Here is a 26,618-nt window from a genome sequence, read left to right as displayed (position 1 = left end):
GCCTCGCAGCGGCTGGGCCCGTGGGCCGTGGCCGTTGGGCCTGCGCGCCCGGAGCCTGTGCTCCACAGCGGGAGAGGCCACGGCAGTGAGAGACCCACGTACCGCAAAAAATTAAATAAGCTGTGAATGAAGGGAGTGTGCTGTGGAAAACAAAGACTTTTTTAAACCATTTTATGGAGTTACGATCGACATACAAAAAGTTGTACGTATTTAGTGTGTACACCTTGATGAGCTTGGCGGTAAGTGTACACCTGTGAAACCATCCCCACGATCCATGCTGTAACCGTATCCACCACCTCCTACATACTCCTCCCACCCTCTTTATTATTTACTATTATTTCTGTGTGTATGTGATGAGAACACTAAACATAAGATTCACCCTCTTAGCAAATTTTTAAATATACAGTGTTAGCAACTATAAGTACAGTAGATCGCTAGAATTTATTCATTTTGCATAACTGAAACTTTGCACACTTTGACTGATACCTCCCCATTCCCCCCAGTCCCTGGCAATGACCATTCTACTCTCTGTTTCTATGGGTTCAACTTTTTTAGATTCCACAATCATGCAGTGTTTGTCTCTCTGTATCTGACTTACTTCACTCAGCATCATGTCCTCCAGGTTCATCCATGCTGTCACAAATGGTAGGATTTCCTTCTTTTTAAAGGCTGAATAATATTCCCTTGTACATATATACTAGCATTTTCTTTATTCATTCATCTGTCAGTGGACACTTAGGCCTCCTCTGTGGCTTGGCTCTTGTGAATAATGTTGCAATGAACATGAGAGTTCAGGTGTCTCTTTGAGATCCTGATTTCAATTCCTTTCGATATTTACCCAGAAGTTGAACTGGTCATCGTATGATAGTTCTACCGTTAGTTTTTTGAGGAACCTCCATACTGTCTTTTGCAGTGGCTGTATATATTCTCACCAACAATGTATGAGGGTTTCCTTTTCTCCACATCCTAACACTTATCTTTTTTTTTTTTTTTTTTGATAACAGCCACCATAATTGGCATGAGGTGATAGCTCATTGTTGTTTTCATTTGTATTTCCCTAATGTGTAGTGATGTCGTCCATTTGAATGTCCTCTTTGGAGAGATGTCTTAACAGTTCTTTTGCCCATTTTTTAATCTCGTTAGGACAGAGACTTGTGTCCAGTTCAGGGAAATGCCCTATGGGAGGAGTTTGGGAGACTCTCTTAAATGGTTTTTAAAAAAAACAGAGAATGGGAAAATAAGAGGTCCGGGAGGGGGGCAGCTTAGTGCAGAGGTCAAGGGCTGAACCTGTTGCTGGTCTCGACTGCTGCAGGGGTTTTGTTTGGTTTGATTTGTCTGCTGCTTTGTTTGTTTAATGAGATGCTGAACGTGTCTGATGAGGAATCAGGTTGCAGAAAGATGGACGTTGTAGTAATAAGAACACCACCTGGTCCCTGGGAGGAGGCGAGCATTGCCCATCATGACACTGTCACCTTGGAAGGCGCGCGGAGCCTCCCCAGAGCAGGGTGCAGAGAAGGGCAGGGGGCAGAGCTGGGCTTGGGGAAGTTGGCATCCTGGCTGATGTGAGAGGAAGAGCCCAGACAGGACACCGGTGTGGGCAGGAAGGCAGTCCCGGGGCACCACACAGGGCACAGCTTATCTGAAGAATGGAGAACATTTTCCTGAATTTCTCACGTAGTCTTCAACAGATACCACTGTGATAGGATTCGAGAGCCCTCAGAACCTTGGCAACGCAAACCCCAGGTACATGTTCTCTCGTTCCTTGACCGGAAGACGTGCTAAAAATGGCCGTTTCCTGAGCTCTCTGGCGCCACGCCCCTCTGTACCGGGCACTGTCCTGCTGTGTAAAAAAACCATCAGATTTTATACCACCGTGGCCTCTGAGAGCAGTCTCTGCCTTGCAAACGCAGGCATTCGTTGAAGCCAGTGCTTGCTCCAGTAGGGAGCTTCGTGGGGCTGGAAACGTGGTGTAAGACCTCCGCGTTGCTCGTTCTCGCTCTCTCTCTCTTTGCTCCCTCACATTAGTCATCATTATTCCTTGGAACCTGCTTTAACTTGCATTTTCTCACCAGAGTCGTGTGGGAGTTGTTCAAGAGAGCAAGCCTCCCCTTCCCCCGCAGCCGGCCAGCCACCCGCTTTGGGGTTGGGTCGGGTGCGGCCCCAGAGCCAGGCCTCATCTCTGGAGAGGCCGCACGTGCCATGGGCCCGGTTAGCAGCCCTCCAGAAGAGGGAGTGATGAAATGCATGCTTTGCTGTGAGCTGAGGGGGGCTTGTATCAGGCATCAGCGAAGATGCCAGGTATGATTTCTCGGGACGCTGAACATATCTTCCCTTAACCTGAAAGCCTCGTGCTGTTCCAAGAAAAATGTTCAAAACACTTGCAGGTGGTGAAAGTGCTGCTTTGCTTCTGTTTCAGGTGCTAAACCTGCCCCCGGGATCTGCTTCGAGAGAGTCAACTCTGCAGGCGACCCTTACGGCAACTGCGGCAAAGACTCCAAGAGCTCCTTCGCCAAGTGCGAGATGAGGTGGGATCCGCCTCCCGACCGCGCCGTGCCTTTGAACTTCCCAGATCACTTAGGGCTGCTTCCAGACGTTCCCTCTTTGAGCACTGTCTGTTCTTGCCTTTCCAGAGATGCTAAATGTGGAAAAATCCAGTGTCAAGGAGGTGCCAGCCGACCAGTCATCGGTACAAATGCCGTTTCCATAGAAACGAATATTCCCCTGCAGGAAGGAGGTCGGATTCTGTGCCGTGGGACCCACGTGTACTTGGGCGATGACATGCCGGACCCAGGGCTTGTGCTTGCCGGCACAAAGTGTGCAGATGGAAAAGTAAGACCCATATGCTCCCTTGCATCACAAATGTAAGTCTGGAAGGGGGCCCACTGAGAAACGTCCTGTTGGAGAACTGAGTTACAGGGCTGGTTTGTTTTCCTAAATCCGGTTCTCAGAATGTTGCCTCTGAAATTCCGTTCTTTGCACCTAGAAGGAAAAGTCAATAAATCCTAGATCCTGGTCTGACCATTGAGATGCAGATTTGGGAAAATCAAGCTTGTTTTCTCAGCTCTTTAGTGTTAATAAGTCATGTCTACACTCTGGATGTTATGAGAGTTTCCAGCCAGGAAATTACGCTGGAAGGAAACACAGCAGCATATTATATTGTTTTTGGAAATGTGGTTTGGGTTTTTGGCACGGTGGGGACTTGTTCTCACCTGGACAGAATGGGAAGTCAGATGTAGTTTCAGAGACCCCCATACAGGGACAGGAGAGGGGAAGAGATAGGATAAGCTTAAAGCCAAAGGGTGTTCTTTTGGAGATCAGGGGGAAAGGTAGACTGAGATACTGGGGGTTGGGGGGCGGGCAGTTAGAAATAAAGTCCAAAACGAAAAAAAAATTTTTTTGAGATTTTTATATTCTGCCACATTGTTTTTTCCCACCAAACTTTCTCATCGGACTGAATGATAGCAAGTTAATAAAACACTTTAGGAAAGAAGATGCTTTTATTAGGCTCCTCCTTTTCAAAATGATTATGAAATCATTACTGACGTGGAGGTCACAGAGCAGAAAGGAAAGGTGCTGAGTCATCTCCTATAGCAGAGTCCCTGTATGGGGGTCTCTGAAACTACATCTGACTTCGCAATCTGTCCAGGTGAGAACAAGTCCCCACCAGGACAGGAGTTCCCTGCACTCCACCCCCTCCCCCTTGCCCCATACACCACAAATGCTTTCATCCTTAAGGAAACAGGATGATAAGTGAAACATGTTATACATTCTGGGTGTCTCCTTAACCACACCCATTCGCTTATATTCAAGCCTTGACATTAGACTGACACCATTTAAACTGTGGTCTGAACAGCTAAGGCCAGGTGCATCTGAACACTGGAATTCCAAGGACTCCATTTATCAGCGAGCTTTTCCCTTCATGTGCAGGATTCAATGTGCTTTGATCTCCTGCCTGCAGAACACTAGTTCTTTGAAAGCCGTCCTTAGCCTAGCCCGTGGGTTGGGGGAGGGCAGCACGCATATGCTGTGATTCTGCCTGGGGTCCTGCTGTGTTCATTGCAACCCCAGACGATTTCCTTTCTTAGCTGGCGTGTGACAGTCCCCTCGGCCAAGATTCCCACCAGCCCTGAGAGCTGCTTGGACCAGCCCGTTTTTTCAAAGGGCGTTAATCTTGCCTCAGATAAACTGCTGGGGTCAGATGGTGAATGTCTCATAGGAAGGTCCTATTTGATTAAAAATGCTTCTGTAATCTAAAAATTAGACTTTTCTCCCTTTGACTCCACTAATTTGTAACATCTTATGGGAGATAAAGAACCTGATCCCTTGAGTCTGGACTATATTATGCACCTTTGAAATAAGACTAAACTCTTTCAACCAGCCCAGTACCGTTTAGCAAATCGCTGCTTATGCAGAGGCTTGAGAAATACAAGGGAAGCGTCTGTTTTACTCTGCTGAGCGTTTCTGTTGATGGTTTATGTCATCGACGATAGTACTTGTCAGTCGGTATTTTGGAAAATTTCCCGTATTTTAATATCTCCCTTACCAGATTCAAGGATTCTTGGAGTCTTTGAGTCTGCATAGGGCCAGGTGAAGGACTAGTCTCTTTTGTTCTCTCCTACATCTTTTAACGGAGGGGGAAATGCTGCAATATGTAGATTTCATTGCAAGCTCTAAACAAAAATCATGAGAAAGTCAGTTACCCTAATTGCAGGATTGACCAAAACCATATAAAATGCCGTGAAGATAGACGACTTCCATAGTGTCCACATTGATGTGAGTCTTGAAATGGGCTGAGTTTGGAGGGCGGGCGTCAGGATCTATATCTGGGTCCGAGGCAAAGTGCATTATTCATATTAATTGAGAGATGGTCTTCCCCAAGCTTTCCTTTGCTTTCTCTTCTTTTTTTTTTTTAAATTTTTATTGGAGTATAGTTGATTTACAATGTTTTGTTAGTTTCAGGTGTACAGCAAAGTGAATCAGTTATACCTATATCCACTCTTGTTTAGATTCTTTTCTCATATAGGTCATTACAGAGTATTGAGTAGAGTTCCCTGTGCTATACAGTAGGTTCTTGTTAGTTATCTATTTTATATATAGTAGTGTGTATATGTCAGTCCCAATCTCCCAATTTATCTCTCTCCTCCTTAACCCCTGGTAACCATGTTTGTTTTCTACATCTGTGACTCTATTTCTATTTTGTAGGTGAGTTCATTTGTACCCTTTTTTTAGATTCCACATATAAACAATATCATATGATATTTGTCTTTCTCTGTCTGACTTACTTCATTCAATACGACAGTCTCTAGGTTCATCATGTTTCTGCAAATGGCATTATTTTGTTCTTTTATATGGCTGAGTAACATTCCATTGTGTGTATGTACCACATCTTCTTTATCCATTCCTCTGTTCTTAAACACACAGCTAGATGCATGTGCGTGTGGTTGTAGACAGACTGAGATATTTGCTGTGTTTCCCTCCTCTCCAGATTTGCCTCAATCGTCGGTGTCAGAACGTAAGTGTCTTCGGTGTTCACGAATGTGCGGTGCAATGCCACGGCAGAGGGGTGAGTAGGTGAACTGCCTTTGTATAGCCGGCCCACAGCAAGTTCAGCACTAAATCATTCCTTTGTAAAGGATTTTTGCCATCCATAACTTTGTAAAAATATAGCAGTCAGTGTCTCCTCAATATTTTCTTCTGAAGACATTCATTTTCTTTGACCTTTACATAGCATAAGAAATGGGATTTTTATTTAACAAAGAAAATCAGATTGAGTGATAATTATCTTTTAAATTAACATTCTGGATTTTTTTTTAAAGGGAACTTTGTCATCTTCAAAGTAATTTTAACATTAACCTTCCGTCATGAAGAGTTTTGCATTAGCGTTTCAAACAGAGCTGTCCCTCCTACAGCCAACATTCAGAATATGTGTCTGAATTGAAATACTTCCAAAAGGAATTAAAACAAAGAAGACAGGACATACCGACCACATGTTCTTGAAATCACATACAATGGGTGTCAACTAAAGAAGGCTGTTATTTTAGTTCAGAGAATTTTGGTGGGGGGGGGAAGAGGATTCTAATTTTTTAAAACCTAGTTTATTTTTTCTGATGGGCTTAATTATTTCCAGTGGAATCATATTAATCTTGACTAGCTATGCCAGTGGTTCATTTGTTTTTCTGAAACCTTTTCTACAGATATTGTGCTCCAAATTCTATTTTTAAAATAGACACTCACCAATGATTGTAACATAGAATTACGGAGGTTTGCATAAAATTACTCTTGTGCTGTAACCATAAAGGATTGCAGTGTCACCTCAGATGGGTTTGTTGATGGTGAGTGTAGCTGACTGTCAATATAAAATGGAATCTTTTAATGTCTCCACTGGATCATAGATTTCTTTCTAACGGCTGGAAGAAATGACCTAGCGCAGCCTTACTATTTGGCCGATGAAGCGGTCCAGGCCCCGGTGGGGATAGTGACACGTCCAAGGTTACATGACCAGTTAGTAGCAAGGCTGTATCAGGGACCCTGGACTCCTCCCTCTCCAACATCCACACACTGGAGAGGCCATGACTTGGGAACAAGTAAGGACCCCGGTCCTTCCCTCGCGAGGCCGGGCTCACCAGCAGCGCCTCCAAGTGGGGTGTTAGGGCTGTAATCTCTGCCACAAGCTGCCAGGAGGGCACATGACTGTGATTTGCAGCAGGAGAGACCAGGGCGGGCAGGACAGTGCCTGAGCCCCAGGGAGTCGTACCTCCGCAGCAGCATCTCTGAGGAAACAGGCAGGACATGCAGACTCAAGGCAACGTGGGCTGTGCTGCACGGTAGTTACTTCTGCTTAGCGTCAGCTTCATAGAAACACACTTTCTCACTTACCGTAGGCTTTCCTGACTGTTGGCCTTCTTGTTGGAAGCATCTGGGGCAGGTGGTTGATTCAGAAAACAAGAGTCTGTGAAAGCAGGGAAACATCGCAAGTGAGAGAAATGCCCGGAACATTTATCGTGTCTTAAAATATAAAAGTGTGTGTTTGGCTTCATCCCGCATCCGTAGCTCGGCCCTGACTTCAGTACACAAATTATCCAAAGTGCGCCATCTGTGACGTACCGTTTGTTTCTCTAAGCGGAAGGGAGACACTCAACGCGCAACCTTCCTGTCTTCTGCGGCTTTTCCTGATCCTTTGTCAGTTGTTCCGCCCATTCCAAGTTTGTCCAAAGTTCTTTTTAGTGACTGGCATTTATCCGGCGTTCCCAAAGCGTTCAGCCTCATTGTCATAGAAATAATTCTCTCTCGTTTTCACACTCGTACTCCACTGGTTCCGGTAGCAGTTCAGCAAATTCCATGTGTGACAGCCTCCCCGAGCCTGCCGTCTGAAGGTGCCCAGGGCTGTCGGGCCCGTGATGCCCAAGGGCATGGATTCCGTGTCCCTGAAGCAGGGGCCCCTCCTTACCACGGAGCGGGCTTCTCATCTCGGCCAGATCAGGAGGGTTTCCTGGATTTAAAAAGAGGGACGTGGAGATTGAGAAGAAAAGGGGTTGAAAGGAGTGGGTGAGCCCTAACTGTCTTGATCCTTCTCTCAGTAGCTGCTGATGTAACAGCAGCACATTATGTTAATCCGCAGCCTCGGGCTCTGGGCTCACCTGTGTGGTGCTGGGTTTAGGGTTTATCCTCACAGCCGCATGTATGGAGTCTGACTGTATCGGTGGGATGGGGGCTCTGACCACAGGGCCTTTGCTTTGCTCTCGGGCTCAATTAGGGCTCAGAGACTTAGCGCTGCCCCAGGGGGACGTGCGTCCTAACCCTGCTTCCCTCTTGGTGTCTTTCTCCTCTGCTGCCCGAAAGGTGTGTAACAATAGGAAGAACTGTCACTGCGAGGCCCACTGGGCCCCTCCCTTCTGTGACAAGTTTGGCTTTGGAGGAAGCAAGGACAGCGGCCCCATCCGGCAAGCAGGTTAGTGGTGACGGCGCGTCCCAGGGAGTGGGCTGAGCTCCTGGGGGCAGTGGGAAGCCAGGCCCTTGGGGGAGCCTTCCAAGCAAGACTGAGGGCTCATCAGCCATCGGGCGGGTGCACAGCCGGAAACCCAGTGAGGACCCCACGCAGACCTCACACAGCCTGAGGCCTCTCTGTTTCCAGACACTCTCTAGTCATTGCCTCATCTTTGCAGAGACTCGTCGCTCTGCTTTACTCAGAGGCTGAGTTCACCGGGTCTTAGCCTGTGACATTTTCTTAGCTAAGGTCATTCTACCGCAGACTGCCAAGTGGGTATGAACTTCATTGTCGGATCAAAGGAATTTGTCAAGGCCAGCCTCTGTGTACGAGGGCTAAGAGGTGTGAAGTCAAATGCCTTTTAAAGCTCTTGCTAGAAAGACCCCCTCCTCTTCATAAAGGGACGGGTCCCAGCAGCAGCAGCAGAGATAGCAACGGTTTCTCTTTGCTGAGCTGCTGTTACCTGCCGTGCTTCACGTTTTATATGCATTAGCTCATTGAATCCTTACAAAAGTTGGTGTTATTCTTCTTTCCTTGCAAGGGACCCGAGGCTCAGGGAAGTTAAGTAACTTCCACAGAGTCACACAGCTAAGCCTGAGGCACAGTCTACCCGTGAAGAAGCCCCTAAGGGTGGCTGTGCTGGGCCTGTCAGTTCTTTCCTCCTCAAAGGCGTTGAGAAGTGGTCTGCTAGCGCAGGACCGTCTTCTCGGAGCTCTTGTCAGCCAGTTAAGGGGCAGGCCTGAGCGATGCCCACTTTAAAGTGAAAGTGCAGAGAGCCCACCGCGAGCCGGGGGTGGGGGAGGGGGGTGTGGCAGGCAGGAATGTCGCGAGCACACTGGTGCTGCCACCTCGGTGCCCACCTGAGCCCCTGGACGCTCAGACGGTGGCTAACGCCACTACAGAGGACGTCATACGTCCTGAGTCCCGCTGTGACTGGAAGGGTTGAATCTGTGGCTTGGCTACTGTTTCCATGACAACAGACACAACACTGCTGTACAGGACCAGGCAGGGGGCACAGGGCCAGGAGGGAGAGACCCTCTGAGCAGGCAATCTGGAGAAACAGTGTTGTGAGGAAGGGAGGTGAGCTCCTGGGCACCCTTCTGCTTAGGGATGGACGTGTCTCAACACCGCTCCCGAGACCGGCCCCGCAGCAAGTGGAAAAGGGGCCCCAAGGTCTTTCCTCTTAGCACACATCCATCCCGGGGGTAATAAGCCAGGCCTGGCCCAGCGTCCCCGCCTTGATGGCTGGCCTCTTGCTGCAACGTAGTCAATTTTCTAATTGGCCATCAAGAGGTTATTGTTAAAAAAAACAGCGTTTTAGTTTTTAATGCATCGGGGACCCTGCCACCTGTTCCATCCTCCGCATTCAAGTGAGCCAGGTGGCGCTCGAGGAATTGCACAGGATGGCGGGAGACAGGCCACGTGCTCTGGGTCCCTCTTTGGTGTGGGCACCAGGGGGACTCAGGTTTGGGGGTTTCCTAAACTTGGGGCGAACCCACAGAGTTGCCAGTTCTTCGTTGTACCAAGTAAGAATATTTTAAAAATGGAAGCAACTGAAGAGCCGGACTCATCCACCATTGCCGTCGTATCATAAAAGAAAGTAAGTTTACACTCCTCCCCTACGCCTACAAAAGAGGGGCCACGAGAAGCCGGCTGATGGCTGCACGGGGCAGAGCTGCGCCCTGGGCCTCAGTGCCCCCAGCCCGCCTGCCTGCCTGCGGCCCAGAAGTTCGTGACGCAAGTATTTCTCCAGCATCAGTCGGGCACCAGCCGCTCCTCCGGGTCCTGGGAGACGCTCGGCGGGCACAGCGCGGACGAGAAGCTGTGATGGGCGGGGTGACAGTGAGACTCAGGAAGGTGGGCCACGGGATGGAGGGGACACGGGGCAGGCTCGATGGGACGCGGCGCCTGCACTGGATGCGGGGATGGCACTGCCTGGGGTTCTGGCTCGAGCGGCTCGTGGAGACAGGCAGCTTGGGGGGCAGGGGGAGCAAGCTCAATGTGCGGCCCAGTCAGCGTTTGACTGATGACTCATCAGTTTAAGACGTAGGGATTTGGAAGCATGGAACTGGAAAGTATGGCTGAAGCATGTTGCTGCCCACTTTTTAATGAGCTGTGTTAAGAGACAACGGAATCCTCACCAGAGGCACCTGCGACTGCCAGCCCACAGTCTCGAAAGAGGGACATCTGGGCCAGGAGACCAGAGCAAGGCTTTTCCAGTAACACTTACAAGTGAATCAAGACGGTCCCGTGTTGATTGTCTGCCTTAGACTCAGTCACATCCCTCTTAGGATTGTCAGCTGGGGACGAAGTCCAGAAACAGAGAGGGTGTGAAGGCTTTCTCCCCCCGGGTGGGAGCTGCTGCTACTCTGGTTCCCAGCCAGCTGGATGTCGTGGTTGGAGGTGGGGTGGGAGAGCCCTGGTGACAGAAGCCACCTCCACAGCTGTCACCAGCAGCCCGGAAGGACTGCAGGGCACCTACCAGGGGGCACACAGACTGATGGCTGCTAGCAGGAGAACAGAGACGAATGAATCGAGACCTGTGCTCTCAAGGAATTCACCGCCCTGGTGAAACTGCAACTACAGCTCCTCCAAATCCGGGCATTTAGAGCCCTCCCCAGACGGCCCTTGACCGCAGCTGCAGTTAGAAACCAGCGGGATGGTTTGATTTTCCCTTCCTTTCCACCTTTGAGGAGTCTTCGTGTCTCTGCACTAAAGAAAATGGGATCATATCACAGAAAGGGGGGATGTTTCCTTAGATAAAATAAACAGCATCCCCCCAGAGGAAGGGGTTTGCCCCCTCCTCACAGGCTGCGTTTTTAAGTCCCTAACATAACGAAACAGCACCCAAGGGCATTTAAACTGAGTTTGCTTTTTCACCTTCTAATTTGATGATATCCAGAAGTAAGGTCTTGGTCTAAAATAAAAAATACAAAACAGACGCCAACACCAAAGAACGAGAGAAGGAAAGAGCCTGCGGGAGCGTATTTGTGATGGGGGCTGGGAAGATTTCAGGTTGGGGACCACTTTAATTCTGATGGGATTCCAGTGACAGCTCCCTGTTACTTTCGCCACCTTTCCCCTGCTGTTGTCGTGCCTGGGGGGCCCGTGTGACCAGGGAGATGGTCCCACTGGCCAGACTGGATTCCCATTTAGCAAGTTCCAGACTTGTCAGAAATGAATACTGACAGGGCAGGTTGCACCTCAGACACAACCTGTGAAGTGACACTGATTTATCAGTGCACCATCCAGGGATTTACTCACTCCATTTCTGGTCCTTCCTTCAAAGTTCGTTTTGCCGTAAATGTCACAGTTTGATACTCCCCATATTTTAGTTCTATGCCTCCTTCTCTGAGTCAAATGTGCTTTGTTTCAGGTAACCAAGGTTTAACGATAGGAATTCTGGTGACCATCCTGTGTCTTCTTGCTGCTGGATTTGTGGTTTATCTCAAAAGGAAGACATTGATACGACTGCTGTTTACAGATAAGAAAACCACCATTGAAAAGCTAAGGTACCCTGGGTTAGGGTCATCTTTTCAAGAAATGGCATTTGAAAGAATGTGCAATGGGCTGCTTCGCACCGTGTCTCCTTAGCAAAGAAGAGGTCAGATTTTCTGTTGGTTTTGGTGTTTTAACATTTCTGCCAGAGCAGCTGCCCCCTTCACTTTCCCTTCAAACTGTTTGCAGTTTATTACATAAATAAGCAGGGTGTTGATGAATTCCACTGGTGTATTTTTCCCACCCTTACATTGGTGCTTTTTACAAGGTGGAATATTAAAACATTTTTATCAGATGGGGTAGCTTTCGATCCAAATATATTCCAGGACATCATCGCTAAAATGCCAGCTTCATGCGAAATGTCTCCCAGGCGTCCCCAGCTGTGTGCCTTAGATTGTAAGAACTAATTTAACAGAATAATGGCTTGGGGGGAAGAAACTCAGTATTTATGTTTTAATCTTGTAAGAGCGTTAGATAACTTTTCTATTGCATGTTTACCACACTAAGTTAAAAGAAGTGAATTGCATTTTGCGTGTCACTGCGAACAAAACAGAAAAAGTCAAGTCAGGCAGAGGGGACAGCGCCTTCGCCAAGCGTATCTGGGATTGCATTGCAGGTGTGTGCGCCCTTCCCGGCCGTCCAGTGGCTCCCAGCCTAGTCAGGCTCACCTTACCCACCTCAGCAAAGGGCCGATGAGGAAGCCGCCACCTTCCAACACACCTAAGGTGAGTTTTGAACAAACATAAGAAGCGAGGCTTCCCTGGGGGCACAGTGGTTGAGAGTCCGCCTGCCGATGCAGGGGACGTGGGTTCGTGCCCCGGTCTGGGAAGATCCCACATGCCGTGGAGCGGCTGGGCCCGTGAGCCATGGCCGCTGAGCCTGCATGTCCGGAGCCTGTGCTCCGCAACGGGAGAGGCCACAGCAGTGAGAGGCCCGCATACCACAAAAAAAAAAAAAAAAAAAAGGCGAGCAAACGCATGAAGACTCAGGTTTTTCAATAAGAGCTTGAGCAGGAGTAGACCCCGCAGCCTCTTGCTGTGAGATGCCGGGTCAGCACCCTCGGGACCACAGGGGCTTCCCAAGGTGATGGCTGGCGCTGGAAGAGGCTCACGGTGCCAGGTCCCATGGAGGCCACGTGCCCTGCGGGACATGCTACATAGTCATCATCCCTCCAGTCACCCAGGTGGCCACAGTCCTAGGAGGCCCACCGGGTGTGCTGACCAGGCAGGCTACTGCACGGGACCCCTTCTGTGATTTAAGAATGCCGCTGACTGGGTTTGGGAGAGCTGCTGTGGCCCGCGGCTACTCCCAGGGTATTTCTGAGAGTTACACTGAACCCTTGGTCGGGCCCATTGTGCTCCAGCCCTGGGCTATAGAAGCTCTGTCCAACCTATGGCTTCCAAGAGCTGGACCCTCAAACCAAAGTACCTCGTGGTTCCCTGCTGTCCCTTCACTTTCCTGCGACCTTGGTGAATTATGACTAGTGTTCACTCTGATGTTTAGTGTTTTTGATGTACCTATGGGTTGGGTTCCAAAGAGGAGACAGCCGTTCCTAATAAGCATTATCCCCTTTCACCCCTAACCGTGGGAGACAGGAAAAACAGCTTCACTTGCAAGAGCCAAAGATGCAGTTTTATCTTGAAGAACCACAAACCAGAGATTACCCAAATATCAATCAACAGGCAAAAGGGTAAACACACCTCGGTATGTTTACACCATGGAATGCTACTCGGAATTAGACAAAATCAACTGTTGATCCACACTACATCTTGGATAAATCTCAAAGTAATGATGATGAGGGAAAGAAGCCAGACCAAAAATGATGATTTCATTTATATAAAATTCTAGAAAATGCAAACCAATTTATAGTGACAGAAATCGGATCAATAGTTGCTGGGTGAAGGAGACGGGGGGGGGCGGTGGGAGGGAAGGATGACGGGCTGATGGATATGTCCACCGCTTTACTTACTGTGATGGTTTCATGGGTGTGAATCTATGTCAAAATTTACCAAATTGTACATTTTAAATATATGCAATAATAGTCAATGAAACCTCAATAAAGCTATTTATAGAAAGGAAGAAAAAAGGGAGGCAGGGAGGGGCAGGGGGCATGAGACCCACACTGCCTCCGTTCTCATCTGTTGCTAAAAACAAGGCCACCAGGCAGGAGACGGTCCTCCAGACTCAGACCCTCACCTCCGCCCCGATGCTCCTTCCCCAGGAGTTTTCCTCAGTTCTCATCGAGCCTTGTGCACGCTGAATTGCGTCTCATTTTCACAAGTCCTCTGGAATTTCCTTAAGATCTGGTCTGTGTCTTCATGTGTGTTGGTGCTTCCTAAGGTTGCCTTGCACCTACTTGTTAACGAATTAAACCAGTTTTTAAACAATGAGATAGAAAGCAGCCCCACTATTCCAGGTTTGGGGGTGGGGGAGGGTGGTTTGTTAGAATCTGGAAGCTGACATCAATAATTATAGATTCCCTCTGCTGTAATTCCTTGATTTCTTCCCCTCCTCCATCTGCCCTCCCCCTGCAGCTAGAGCAGATGAGTTAGCACTGCTTGTCCCTCCAGGGATTACACAGTAATGACCACATCATGGCTCTTTGCTCTGACCCTGCAGGACAATCCCAGGAGATTGCCGCAGTGTCAGCATGTGGACATCAGCAGACCCCTCAAGGCCCTTGACGCCGCCCCTCTGCCCAGTTCTTCTCAGCGAGGACTCCCGCCCCTGCACCCGGCTCCTCGTGTGCCCTGCGTCCCTGCCAGACCTCTGCCGGCCAACCCTGCACTCAGACAGGCCCAGGTACGCCCTCAGCTGTTAATTTGATGGCGGGTCATTCAGATCCAGACTCTGCTACTTGCTACAGTCTGAACTTGGGCGAGTTGCTTACGTTCTCAGCACCTGTATAAAATGGAGATAATTCAGCTCCTGAGATGGATAGACAGGATCGTCCAGGTAAAGCGTTTAGGACAGTGCTTGGTGTCTAGTTATGGTGCAATAGATTTTAGTTATTATTAGGAATATTTTTATCTTTTCTATTCAGAGTAGTGAGGGTGCCCATTCAACTTGTCATCTAGACCATGACACTTTTGAGAATGACAGGTGGCACCGTGAATAATTAGGCCTGGGCAATAAAACAGAGATGATCACTTTAGGAATGATAATGGGCATACTTTCTTACCTTTTTCACCTTCAAAAATTATTTACAAAAATGTTACCACCGATTTAGTTTCTCCATACCAGATGCAAGAGTGTATAAGGCACTTTGTGTATATGACCTCACTTCTATGCTGTTTTTGGAAGTAACAGTTTGTTATGACATGAACAACAGGAAACTGGAGGTGGGGAAAAAAGTAAAAGCAACCAAATGAAAAGCACAAAGATATAATCACTGGTCATTTTTCATTGCTATCAATGTTATATTTTCTTCTATCAATTTTTGTTTACTTAAATGTCTATTTAACATAATTTAGATTATTCTATATGTATATTGATTTATATATATACTACTTCTTTGCCTTAAAGTCATTCCCATTTACCATGGCATTAAAAATTGTTTAAAATGTTATTTTATCGACAGCACTGTATGTGTATATAGAATACTTTTATAAGTGCTTGCCAATTACTGGGCATGTTTGGATGTCTCCAATTTTTGCTATTATAAATAGCTCTCTTATGAAGGTCTAGATAGATAAATTTTGGACCACTTTAATTATTCCCTTGGAGAGATTCCTAAGAGTGAAAATACTGGGTTGAAAAATGGTATAACCATTTTAAGCGTCTTAATGTATAAATTAAACATTTTTTCAGGATGGATACGCACTTACATTCCCATACTAGTACAGAGCATACTAGTACTAAGTATTAACATTTCAAAGCTTTGCGCATTTGATACATAAAACAAAATACCTTTTTCTGTGTAGTAGTTCTATAAATTACTGAAAGGGATGTTGAAGTTTCCAACTATAAATGCGTCTCTTCTCGGCCATCAGTTTTTACTTCATGTGTTTTGAAGCTCTGTTGTTCGTGGTACAAAACAATTAGGATCATTGTGTCTTCGTGGTGAATTGACCCTTTTATCATTATGTAATGTCCTTTAGCTCTGATGACTTTGTCCTAAAATCTACTTTATCTCACATAAATACATTCACCTCAGTTTTCTTTTGATTAGGGTTTGCAAGGTATGTGTTTTCCCATCTTTTTACTTTTAATCGACCTATGTCACTTTACTTGAAATGAGTTTCTCAGAGACAACATATAGTTGGGTCGTGTATTTCTTCATCTGTTCTGTCAGTCACTGTCTTTTAACTGATGTGTATAGACCATTTACTTTTAATGTAAGTATTGATATGTTAGAATTGAAGTCTACCGTTTTTATCATACTCCTCTTTCCTGACTTCCTGTGGGTTTGTTGAACATTTTTCACTATTCCATATTGATTCATCAGGAGTGTTTATATTGTCTGTCTGCACTTTTTTGTATGGCTGCCCTAGGGCAGGATTTCTCAACCTCAACATTGTTGGCAATTGGGGCTGGATGACTGTTGTATGGGACTGACCCATGTATCATAGAATATTTAGCAGCAACTTGGTTTCTACCAACTATAGATGGCAGTAGCATGTGTAATCATGTCTCTAAACATTGCCAGATGTTCCCTGAGAGACAAAAGTCACCCCTGATTGAAAACTGCTTCTCTAAAGATTACAATATAGGTACATAATTTATCACAGTCTACTAGTATCAATATTTCATCACTTCAAGTGGAATGTAAAAACTTTACCTCCTTTTAGGTCCCTTTATCCCTCTCCCTTTATGATATGGATGTCTTAAGTGTTACCTTTATGTAGTGAGAACCACTTCAGATGTTGTCAGTTTTGCTTTCAAACATCGAGCATAATTTTTTTAAACTTAAGAAGAATGGTTTACAGTATCTACTCATATAGTCACCCTTTCCATTCTTTCTTCACTTCTGATGTTCCAGGTTTCTTTCTGTTATCATTTCCTTTCTGTCTGAAAAAACTTCCTTCAGCTATTCGAGTTAGCCATTCAAAAGCAGGTCTGCTGGTGACAAATTCTCTTAGTTTTCCTTCATCTGAAAATGTCTGTTTCACCTTTATTCCTGAAGAATATTTTCAATGGATATAGAATTCTGGGTTAACTGTTTTAGTCTTGCAACATTTGAAAACTGTTGTTCTGCTTCCTTCTGGTCTTTATGGTGATGAGAAATCCACTGAAAAATTCCATCCACAGTCTCTGTTCCAGGGAAGAGATGAGGTCTGTTATTGCAAGGAGGCATGGAAAGCAGGGCTCTGCCAGCCCCAGGATGTGGTGCCCAGTGGGGACAGCAGGGCATGGCTTTTTCCTAGTGCCCACCCAGAGGTAGAGTAAGGTCAGGTATGGTCAAATGTTGCTCTTACTGGGTCACCCTTCTCCTGTTCTTTTAGCTAAAGATAGCAGGCTTTCCTCCAGCTTGTGTGTGTGTGTGTGTGTGTGTGTGTGTGTGTGTGTGTGTGTGTGTGTGTGTGTCTGTTGCTACTGGCATTTCCAGATGGGGGCCTCTCCAGAGCCCAGGCCAAGATATAAAGAAGGGGAAAACAAAAAACAAGGGCTCACTACTGGGTCGTTCCTTGAGTTCTGAGGTCCCCAGCCAGTCCATTTACTTTCCTGCAACTTTTAGAGTGTCAGCTGCTTTATGAATTTTCTCCAGGCTTTTTTGTTATAATTTGCAGGAGGAATAGGGTGAAATGTGCTTATTCCATCTTGTCCAGATCTCATTTCTTTTTGCATTCCTTTGATTGCCAGGACACTTAAACTGCTTTTTGTGTATCTATTAACAAATGGTGTGCTGGTAAATTGGCTGTCCAAAAAAGAAGCCTTGATTTGTAGGTAACTTCTCGGCTGTAAAAACTCCCCCATGATCAATTTCAAGTTATTAACGTGATGTCACTGAACAAGAAGTAGAGAATCAGCTGACATGAGCTGGTTACAGCTAGCTCCAGCATACAGCTGCTATTAACTGTATTTGTTCTGTAAGTTGTCTGTTCCCATCCTTTGCCTGTTTTTTTTCTCTGTGAGAGAGAGTTTTTCTTTCTGATTTGTTAGTCTGGTTTTTTTTAACATCTTTATTGGAGTATAATTGCTTTACAATGGTGTGTTCGTTTCTGCTTTATAACAAAGTGAATCAGCTATATATATACATATATCCCCATATCTCCTCCCTCTTGTTACAGTTCATTTGCTTAATGGGTTAAGAATATTTACCCTTTTCCAGTAATTTACTGTAAACATCTCCCTAATTTGTCTTTCAGTTTTATTTATTTATGCTATTTTTTGGTATAAAAGAAATTCCAGTTTTTAATATTTAATTTATTAATCTTTGGTGAATTCGCCCATTCCTTTTGCGCTTACGAAGTCCTCTCCCATTTCAGTCAGTTAACATCCACCTATAACTTCTGTTTATTTTGTTGTCTGTTGACCATTCTGTCAACATTGGTTTTTGAACCTGTCTTGGATTTACATGGGTGGAAGGGGGGGTGGGCACCTTCTAAACTTTTCTGGACTTATTCGAGAATCTGATGAAGGCTATGAACCGTCAGAAAATGAACCACTACTCGATATTTTGTATGCAAATTTCAGATAGTCACAGAGCCCATAAGCCGCTTCCCCAAGGATTCCCTGGTACTGAGGCTTTTCCTGTCTCTGTTTAAGCCGCTTGCCTGTGTACCATGTGAAACTAGGACTGTCTCTAATAGGAAGGATATTTCTACTTGCTGGTGTCATCTTTCCTACCAGCAGTGAATGCCTACAGAAGCGACGCCTCCAAGAGTCCCTTTAAAGCAGGCCCCGAAAAAGGTCTTCATTCTGTTTTATGAAACTGAGGAAACGTTACCCTTTAAACATGAGTAACTGAAAAATCCACACTTCTCACTCCAGGCTGGTGTCTGTCTGTCTGGAGCTTTTCCGAGACATACGATACAGATTAAGCTCGCACTTGCCCTCCCATCACACACAGGGAACTGGCGTTGATTCCACGCAAGTGCGGTGCCTATTCGGAGGTGGCTCTGGTTTGGCAACACGGATTGAATCCACTGACCCTTTGTACTTTAGCATTACTAGTACCCTGTCCCACATGACATGACAGACACACGGCTACATGGCCAGCCCTGCCTTGTTCATCCAGACTTACCATCTACACTTTCTGGAAGGAAAATGCTATCATAAACACCACAGTAGTGGTCAGCCTCACATCTGAAGGGTAAGTTAGCTCTTTATAGAAAATGTTTGATCTTTCCATCAAATGTTCTGTGTGATTTTTAAAAATCAAGGACAGTTGAATCAACTCCTTCTCTTGTCCACAAATGGGCCTTTCTGGGCTACCATTTCCTTCTCGGGGAAATGAGCCTTGGAACTCAAGCTTCTCAAACTGACTCCTCAGCCTTGATGGAGGAAACGAACTTTCATTTCCTTTTCATCCTGTCAGCTCTTTTAGAGGAAAATAATTCAGTGTATTCATCTAGCTTTTAGCTGACTGCTGCCAAGTTCTCCTGAACCACAGCCTGAGCATGAAAGGCAAAGTGTGGGCTTGAGAAATGGCTAGAAAAATGATGAAAAAAATAAGAGGTCACAGGGGTGTGTGGGCACCTACAATTGTGTGCATAGGCAGGGAGCATGATAGACTATCTTTGCTCTGCTTGGCATTGCATTGGCCCTTGCCTTACCTTGTATGTTAGGTTAGCAATCCACCAGGAATGGGCACTTAAATGAGGAGATCAGACAAACCAGCATCCATTTGCATCTTATAAGCCACGACAGAAGCACCAGGGGAGGTCTTCTGCACTGACAGCTGCTGGATAGAGCGTTTATCTCAGGCTCTGGAAGGGAAAGAGGAGGAAAGGAGAACAGGGCAAGTTCCAGGAGTGGCCACAGAAGGTTCCCAGAGGGCTTTGAGAGGCTTTCTGATGATGGTTAATCTGAAGGTATTTTAGGTGTTTTTTCTCTGATTAAAAAAGTGTTCAAAATCATCCAATTCTGTACCCCAGAAAAGTCGATTTTACTGTATGCTCGTTTTTTAAAGAGTAATGTATAATAAGGGGAGGAAATACACATGCACACCGCACACGTGTCCTGAGCAGAATTCTGGAGGGGCGTCTTCGGGCAGCAGGCTTGAGCTCTGACGCCCAGGTAGGGGGAGAGATGGGGGCACGTGAGCTCAAGAGCTGTGCTTCATAGAGCGAAAGGATCACTTTCTCTCACCCCAGACATCGTTTGTAAAGTCAACCGACTTGACTTCCGGGAGGAAAGGGGGCCCAAGAAGCACTGGGAGAGCCAGCGACTCTAGGAGAAATAACATCGAACACCGAGTTTTACGTTTCCATTTTCTGCCCGTACATCCCCAAACCTCAGCGCGGGGGGCTCACCAGCGCGGCCTCGTGCCGGTCTTGCGTTGGTCGGCAGATGAAGGAGAGGCTGCAGTCTCACCAGGGGCATGTGTGCAGGGGGAGGACGGCCTCCTGCAGAGTCAGGCCTGAGCTGCAGGGAGAGGACCCAGACAGCAACCTGGAGGAGCACAGGGTGGGAGGAGGCAGGCGCAGCCCCCCGACACGGACACCACCCAGGGACCCTGATACCATCACACAAGAGAGGCTCTCAGGTTACTAAATATGAATTTAAAAATAAGTGTGACTCAAAAGACTAGAAAATGTGAAGACATTCAGGTGACATTCTTACCCACCAACACCAGTGTGCCTAACTTTATTCCCGGATGAGAAAAGGAAAGGATCGGGGACAAACTCTGGGAGTTTCGTTAAATTTCTAGGATGCGGCAAACTGAAATCCTTTACGCAGTTTATTGTAATTAATAGGCTTCATTCATTCATTAAAGTTTAAATAAAAACACGTTCAATGTCACATCTACGAAATAGACTTCTCTGCTCACAGAATTATGTCTAGAGAAGGCTGTGCTGAGAAGTTGAAGATCAAAACAGTTTTCTGCTGTCAGTCTGAAATGTGCCATGATTCTAATGGGAGTGTAAGTGGCACCTTCAATCCATAGATGGGCCATTCTTCTAACACGTAAAAATCGCATGAAAGCATCACTTAGCATTTATCTGTATTTTTGTTAAGGTTTGCCCCTTAAAATGGCATTTGAACTAGACGTGCTGATGTGTGGTCATACTTGATCTGGACTGTTTTATTTTTTTAAGCCCTTAGTTTCCTGGAAAACGTTAGGACATGCTTTTTCTCCGTGGAATCTTATCAGTGAGTCATACTACTGAACTGACTGGCTAAGATTGTTTTTCCAGTCAGATTAGCTTCTTTACTAGAACAATAGGAAGCAAAAACACGACGACCGAATCTGTCTCTTAGATTTTTGCTGAATTAAAGTCCTTTCCTGAGATGGCAGATGGGCCTGTGAGAATATTTACCAGCCCTGTTTCTGGCACAACTGGTCTGTGCTGCAGAAATTTCAGCAATGGCAGGATTCATTTTTATTCGTATAACCAAGTGGTCTATAAATGCCTATGTGTGTTTGAGTTCTTTCACTAAGTGTTTTGGTACAAGGAGCTTCTCAGTTGTGTTTTGAATTGTTATGAAACAGCAAAGCACGTATTGAGCGCCAGTTATGTGGCTGATGCTCCCGGGCTAAGCACCTGGCAGGCGTTTCTAACGCGCTCAAGGAGGCCCACGAGGCAGACAGTGCCAACAGCCCCATTGGATAGAGGAGGAGACGAAGCAAAGTGAGGCCAAATAGCAAGACCGCCCAAAGCAGGAGAGCCAGGGCTCAAGCCCATGCTCTCCACCTGCAGTCTTAAAATGGGTGCACGAGCAGGTGGCTGGACAGAGGGGAGGGGGCAGAAACTGCAGGAGGACTGGCATGATGAGCGTGTTTCAGATCACTGACTCCCTTGATGATCTTTCGTTCATTTTCCCCACTTTTGCCACAGAGATAAAGGTGAAGGGCGGGGGGGGGTGGGTACCTTCTGGCATCGTGCAGAGCCTCAGACTATAACAAGGAAATCTTGCATTTCTCTTTGCTTTTGCTTGTAACAGTGTCATACTCCAGCCATTCTTGTCTAATATTGTCTTTCTTGGAACCAGCCCTTGTTCAGAACCATAGCAGTAGTTGCATTGCATTCCGGACATTCGCAGCATCTTAAATGAAAAATCCTCCATGCATTTTTTGTAGAGGTGGAGATTTTCAGTCCAGCGTTTCTGACAAACATGACATTTCTCCTCATCCACACCTTACCTGTGTCTGTAGAACATACAACACACCGTATTTTGTAAAACAAGAGTAGCCAATCTTGTACATCTCTTCTAAGACTGTAGAGCACTCAGACTTGGCTTCAGTAGCCTCAGAGGGAGCGGGGGAGAGCTATTTCAAGGAGCCTTCCCTCTCCCAGACCACACAAAGAGTGATGAACAACTAACACAGGCTCTTATTCGTGAGAATAACTACTCATTCATAAATGCTTTATAAGGATATAAATAGGAGCCAAAAATATTAATTTAGACCATGATTGAGGAACCATCAGGTGATATAGCTGGTCGCTCTGAGGTTGAGCCCAAACTTTCAAAGTCATCTTCAACAGAATGAATTCAGTATCTGAATGGATTTGAAAGAGGATTTGCACCCTTGTGACCTGTGTGGGTGTCCGATACTTAAACCAGCACTCACAAGAATCCATTCATCAAGATGTTCTCCCAAAGAAGTGAGATGTTAATACAAGAAAACTGGTCATTATAAAAGCCTTCGTTACTTTAGGGAAACCCAAAGCTAATAACCGAGAAAACGTGCTGGGAAGCGTCCTCTGTGCCTTCTCTATGCTCCCCAGATTTCACCCTTTTGCCCAGGTGTTCTCTGAGACACCCCCCCCTCCTGAGCCTTTCTGCAGTCCTCCCAGGGGTCTCCTTACTCACCTGCTGCCTCAGCGCAGAGTTACCCGGACACCTGTCCTGCCCCGTTTCAGAAGGCACAAGACTGAGCTATTCATCTCCAGGTACACCTCAACCCAGGCCCTCGAACACAGTAGACGTGTAGGAAATATGCTGAATTGATGTGAATTTTCAGTAGTAAATAATAAGCCTTGTCACTGGCTCACTTACTCCCGGGGGTGGGGAGGAGCTGCCATATCAGTGAGTCATGGGTTAGCAGAAGTTAGAGCCACTTACTCCTATAAATGTAAAGTGTAGTTACCAAGGTTTTGGACTCCTGCTAACCTCTGCCTGCCCAGTACTTCCAGAAACTTCAGCTAAAATTTGTTGGGTTTCATATCATACACTGATATTTTTTTCCTCTATCCAAGCCATTTATTTGAAACGCCAACTATATGTAGGATAAAGTCAGTGTTACATGCTTGTCAGTAACTGTAGAAATACAGAACCAGTGAAAACCTTTGTACAACCGTAATGACACTCAAAAGAGAAATGTATCATTTTACAATGCTTCACACAGAGGAATTCAACTTTGAAGGTATCTAAATAAAAATACATTTCTTTAAAAAATACTATGTACAATTGAAGCGTAAACACGTTTTACAAAGTACTAGTCATGCAAGTTGTAGGAAACACTTGCATAGGACATGAAATCAGTTTAAGAAAAATTTCTGAGCCGTTAGCATTGAAGACACTTGACTTTATACCAGTAACAACCACAAGAAATGCAGTGTTGTAGAAATTACACTAATATTTACATGACAAACCCATCTGATGTCTCTAAAGGGTGCACGTGGAAGCACCCTTATCTCCCTGGAGAGAAATAACTTCAGAGGGAAGCCGTTTAACTCATTACAGTAATCAATGGCATGTTTGTTTTCCACTCACTTCTGTTACTATAAACACCCAGATTGTACATGAAAAAAACGGATGCCTAATACTTTACCTTTATATTTTGTAACAAACAATGGATGCCTATAAGTAAAAAATTCCAACAGTGTAAAGGGTTATTAGAAAACAGTCTCTCTCCCACCTTTGTCACCAGGCTCCCTTCCCAGAAGCAATCATTGCTACTAGGCTTTTGTAAAATGTAATTTAGAATACAGTGAAAAGTCTCTTCCACCTGTCTCTCTCTTCAGAGTGAGAGATTATGGAAAATTTGGAGATTTCAGACACTCAGAATTGGAGAGGAAGGTACAGTGAAACCTGGCCGCCCGTCACACATCTTCAGCAACCATCACCTTGCTATCACTCTTATTTCAAACCTCAGATTCTTGTTTTGGATTCAAATGGCAGCATACTCTGTACTTCTTTCCACTTCAGTTATTCCAGATCTACCTCATCCTTTTCATGGGCTGTGTAGTATTTCATGGTAGAACCACACCGTAGATTCTTTAACCAGTCCCTTACTGATGGCCACATGGGTGGTTTCCAATCATTTGCTACTTCAAACAGGCATCGTCTTGCCCAGGTACCTTGGGCCGATGCATGACGATGGACGTGGGATAAATTCCTGGGAGCACAATTGCTGATCAAAGGCCATATGCATTTAGAAATTTGGTAGATGAGGCAAAAATGCTTCTAAAGGAGTCATCCCAATTTCTGTTCCCCAGGTCTTCACCAATATGGTGCGTTCAGAGATTTTTTTTCTATCTTTGCCAACGTGATAGGTTGGAAAGAAAAGTATCTACATTTTTCTTCCTAAAAATGAGATGTAAGATCTTTCCACAGGTTTAAAATCCATTTGTTTTTTTCCCTTTTTCATAAACTGTGTTGTCGCCTCCTTTGCCACTTTTTTTTTTTTTTTTTTTTGCGGTACGCGGCCCTCTCACTGCTGTGGCCTCTCCCATTGCGGAGCACAGGCTCCGGACGCGCAGGCTAAGCGGCCATGGCTCACGGGCCCAGCCGCTCCGCGGCATGCGGGATCCTCCCGGACCGGGGCACGAACCCGCGTCCCCTGCATCGGCAGGCGGACTCTCAACCACTGCGCCACCAAGGAAGCCTTGCCACTTTTTATTGTCATGTTTAGAAAGGCTTGTCTACCCAAAGGTTACAAATATGTTCTTCTATTTCTTATACCTTCATGATCTTTTCTTCACATTTAATATTTGATCCAGCTGCTCTTTAGTGTATAAAATGAAGTAGGAATCCAACTTTATTTTTCTAGATGACCACCTAACTAACCCTCAACACTGTTCATGGTATTTGTGTACTTATTTGTCCATTATTGGCTTATCTTTTCTTTATTAGATTTACCTGGTTTCTTCTCAACTCCTCCTACCCCCAAAGAACCAGCCCTAGATTTTATATGACTTTCCTTTTACTATTGTTAGACCACAGAAACATTACTTTCATTACTTTCATTTCCCCTCTACAAATCTGAGATAACATCTGTCTCATTGGACTTTGTGATAATTAAATGAAAATATCTAACATTATTAGAATGTCTGTAATGTCTTTGCTAAATGATAGTAATTAATTTTTTATTTTACTAATTATTTTCTGCTTTTATCTTTATCACTTCCATTTTTGGGTTTATTTTCTTTCTCTAACTTCTTAGATCATTATTTCATTTTTATTCATACTTTTATTCATACTTGATTACATGGCATGTAAGTCTAGGAATTTCCCAAATACTGCTCTGTCTGTACTTACTCTAACTTGTAGTGTTTTCCATATTTATAATTTTTAAAGTCTATGTTTTCTCTTTGGTTTTTTCCTTTGGCCCAAAGATTGAAATTAATTCTGGGGCTTCCCTCGTGGCACAGTGGTTAAGAATCTGCCTGCCAATGCAGGGGACATGGGCTCGAGCCCTGGTCCGGGAAGATCCCACATGCCACGGAGCAACTAAGCCCGTGCGCCACAACTACTGAGCCTGCGTCCTAGAGCCCGCGAGCCACAACTACTGAGCCCATGTGCCACAACTACTGAGCCTGCGTTCTAGAGCCCGCATGCCACAACTACTGAGCCTGTGCGCCTAGAGCCCGTGCTCCTCAACAAGAGAAGCCACCGCAATGAGAAGCCCACACACCACAACAAAGAGTAGCCCCCGCTCGCTGCAATTAGAGAAAGCCCATGCACAGCAACAAAGACCCAACACAGCCAAAAATAAAATAAATTTATAAAAAAGAAAATTAATTCTTTTATTGTTAATATTTTAAATACAGATTTCCCTGCTATCTGAAAGCAGAGCATTCCTGTGAAACCCTTTATAAGCCAAAATGGCATAAAGTAAAGGCGATTACCTTGGGACACATATTGTTAAGGGATGCAAAAAATAGATCGAGATAAAGCACAGATGCTCGCAGACACAGTTCAAATCTCTGGCAGCTTGATGCTGAGATGCTGAGTGTAGTTCACAGGGAAGGACCTTAGTGGGGCCCCTCCCTCTGCTCAGGGTGAGCTGTCTCTACAATGGCTGCTGCCCAAAAAAATGCTGAAAGCTTTTTTTTGCTTTTTGCCTGTTTTTGTAAAAGCAAAGGTCCTCTTTGGATTTCTTTCAGTTAAGTGAAAACAGGTACTAATGTAGGTCTTTTGTAAAAGTGAGGTAAAGCGAACTTTCAAATATTGGGGAATACCTGTATTTAAAATATATAAAAGTAAAAGTGATCTAAAATTCACCCATATTTATACTATATAGAAATAACCATTGTTACCTGTTTTTCTATGTATACACCTATTTAAATTTCAGATATATAATATGCATACATTTCTTTTAAAAAAGGAAAAATTAAACAATATAGACTACCTCAGCCCCCCTCCAGGTATAATCTCTGTCCTAAGTTTGGTGTTGATTTTCTATAGCACTTTTCAAATATTTTTACGTAAATAGGTATACGTAAGAATATATAGTATTTTATGTTTTTCAGTTTATATAAATGGTATTAAACTAAGCATAACAAAACGTGTACTTAAACTCAGCTGTGGTTTACTTTTTGTTTCTGGACGTTCTCTTTGGTTCTTATTCAGACATGAGGCTTGTCTTTTAAATACAGTAAGAAAATTCGTTCCAATAATTCCCAAATCTAAACTCTTTGGGTGTGTTACTGCTGAGTTTTTTTAATTGCTCGCACTCTCTCTCCCCCTCTCTCTCCCCCCCTCCCCCTCTCCCCCCTCCCTCTCTCTCTCTCTCTCTCCCTCTCTCTCTCCCTCCCTCTCTCTCTCTCCCTCCCTCCCTCTCTCTCTCTCCCTCCCTCTCTCT

General features: G+C 45.3%; 1 protein-coding gene across 1 annotated transcript in view; it reads left to right on the top strand.

Annotated features, from left to right (window-relative positions):
* The window catches only part of ADAM12 (ADAM metallopeptidase domain 12), a 387,388-nt gene that overhangs the window by 339,453 nt on the left and 21,317 nt on the right, over positions 1 to 26,618 (top strand). The window contains exons 15-21 of the mRNA XM_004265717.3: positions 2,417 to 2,525; positions 2,631 to 2,829; positions 5,486 to 5,563; positions 7,840 to 7,948; positions 11,361 to 11,496; positions 12,099 to 12,207; positions 14,102 to 14,284. Of these exons, the coding sequence (XP_004265765.1) occupies positions 2,417 to 2,525; positions 2,631 to 2,829; positions 5,486 to 5,563; positions 7,840 to 7,948; positions 11,361 to 11,496; positions 12,099 to 12,207; positions 14,102 to 14,284 (923 nt within the window). The remainder of the gene's footprint in view (positions 1 to 2,416; positions 2,526 to 2,630; positions 2,830 to 5,485; positions 5,564 to 7,839; positions 7,949 to 11,360; positions 11,497 to 12,098; positions 12,208 to 14,101; positions 14,285 to 26,618) is intronic.

This window comes from Orcinus orca, chromosome 14 (assembly GCF_937001465.1).
Source record: "Orcinus orca chromosome 14, mOrcOrc1.1, whole genome shotgun sequence".
Lineage (NCBI taxonomy): Eukaryota > Metazoa > Chordata > Mammalia > Artiodactyla > Delphinidae > Orcinus > Orcinus orca.
Note: the sequence above shows the minus strand (reverse complement) of the source record. Positions and strands in the feature narration are given on the sequence as shown.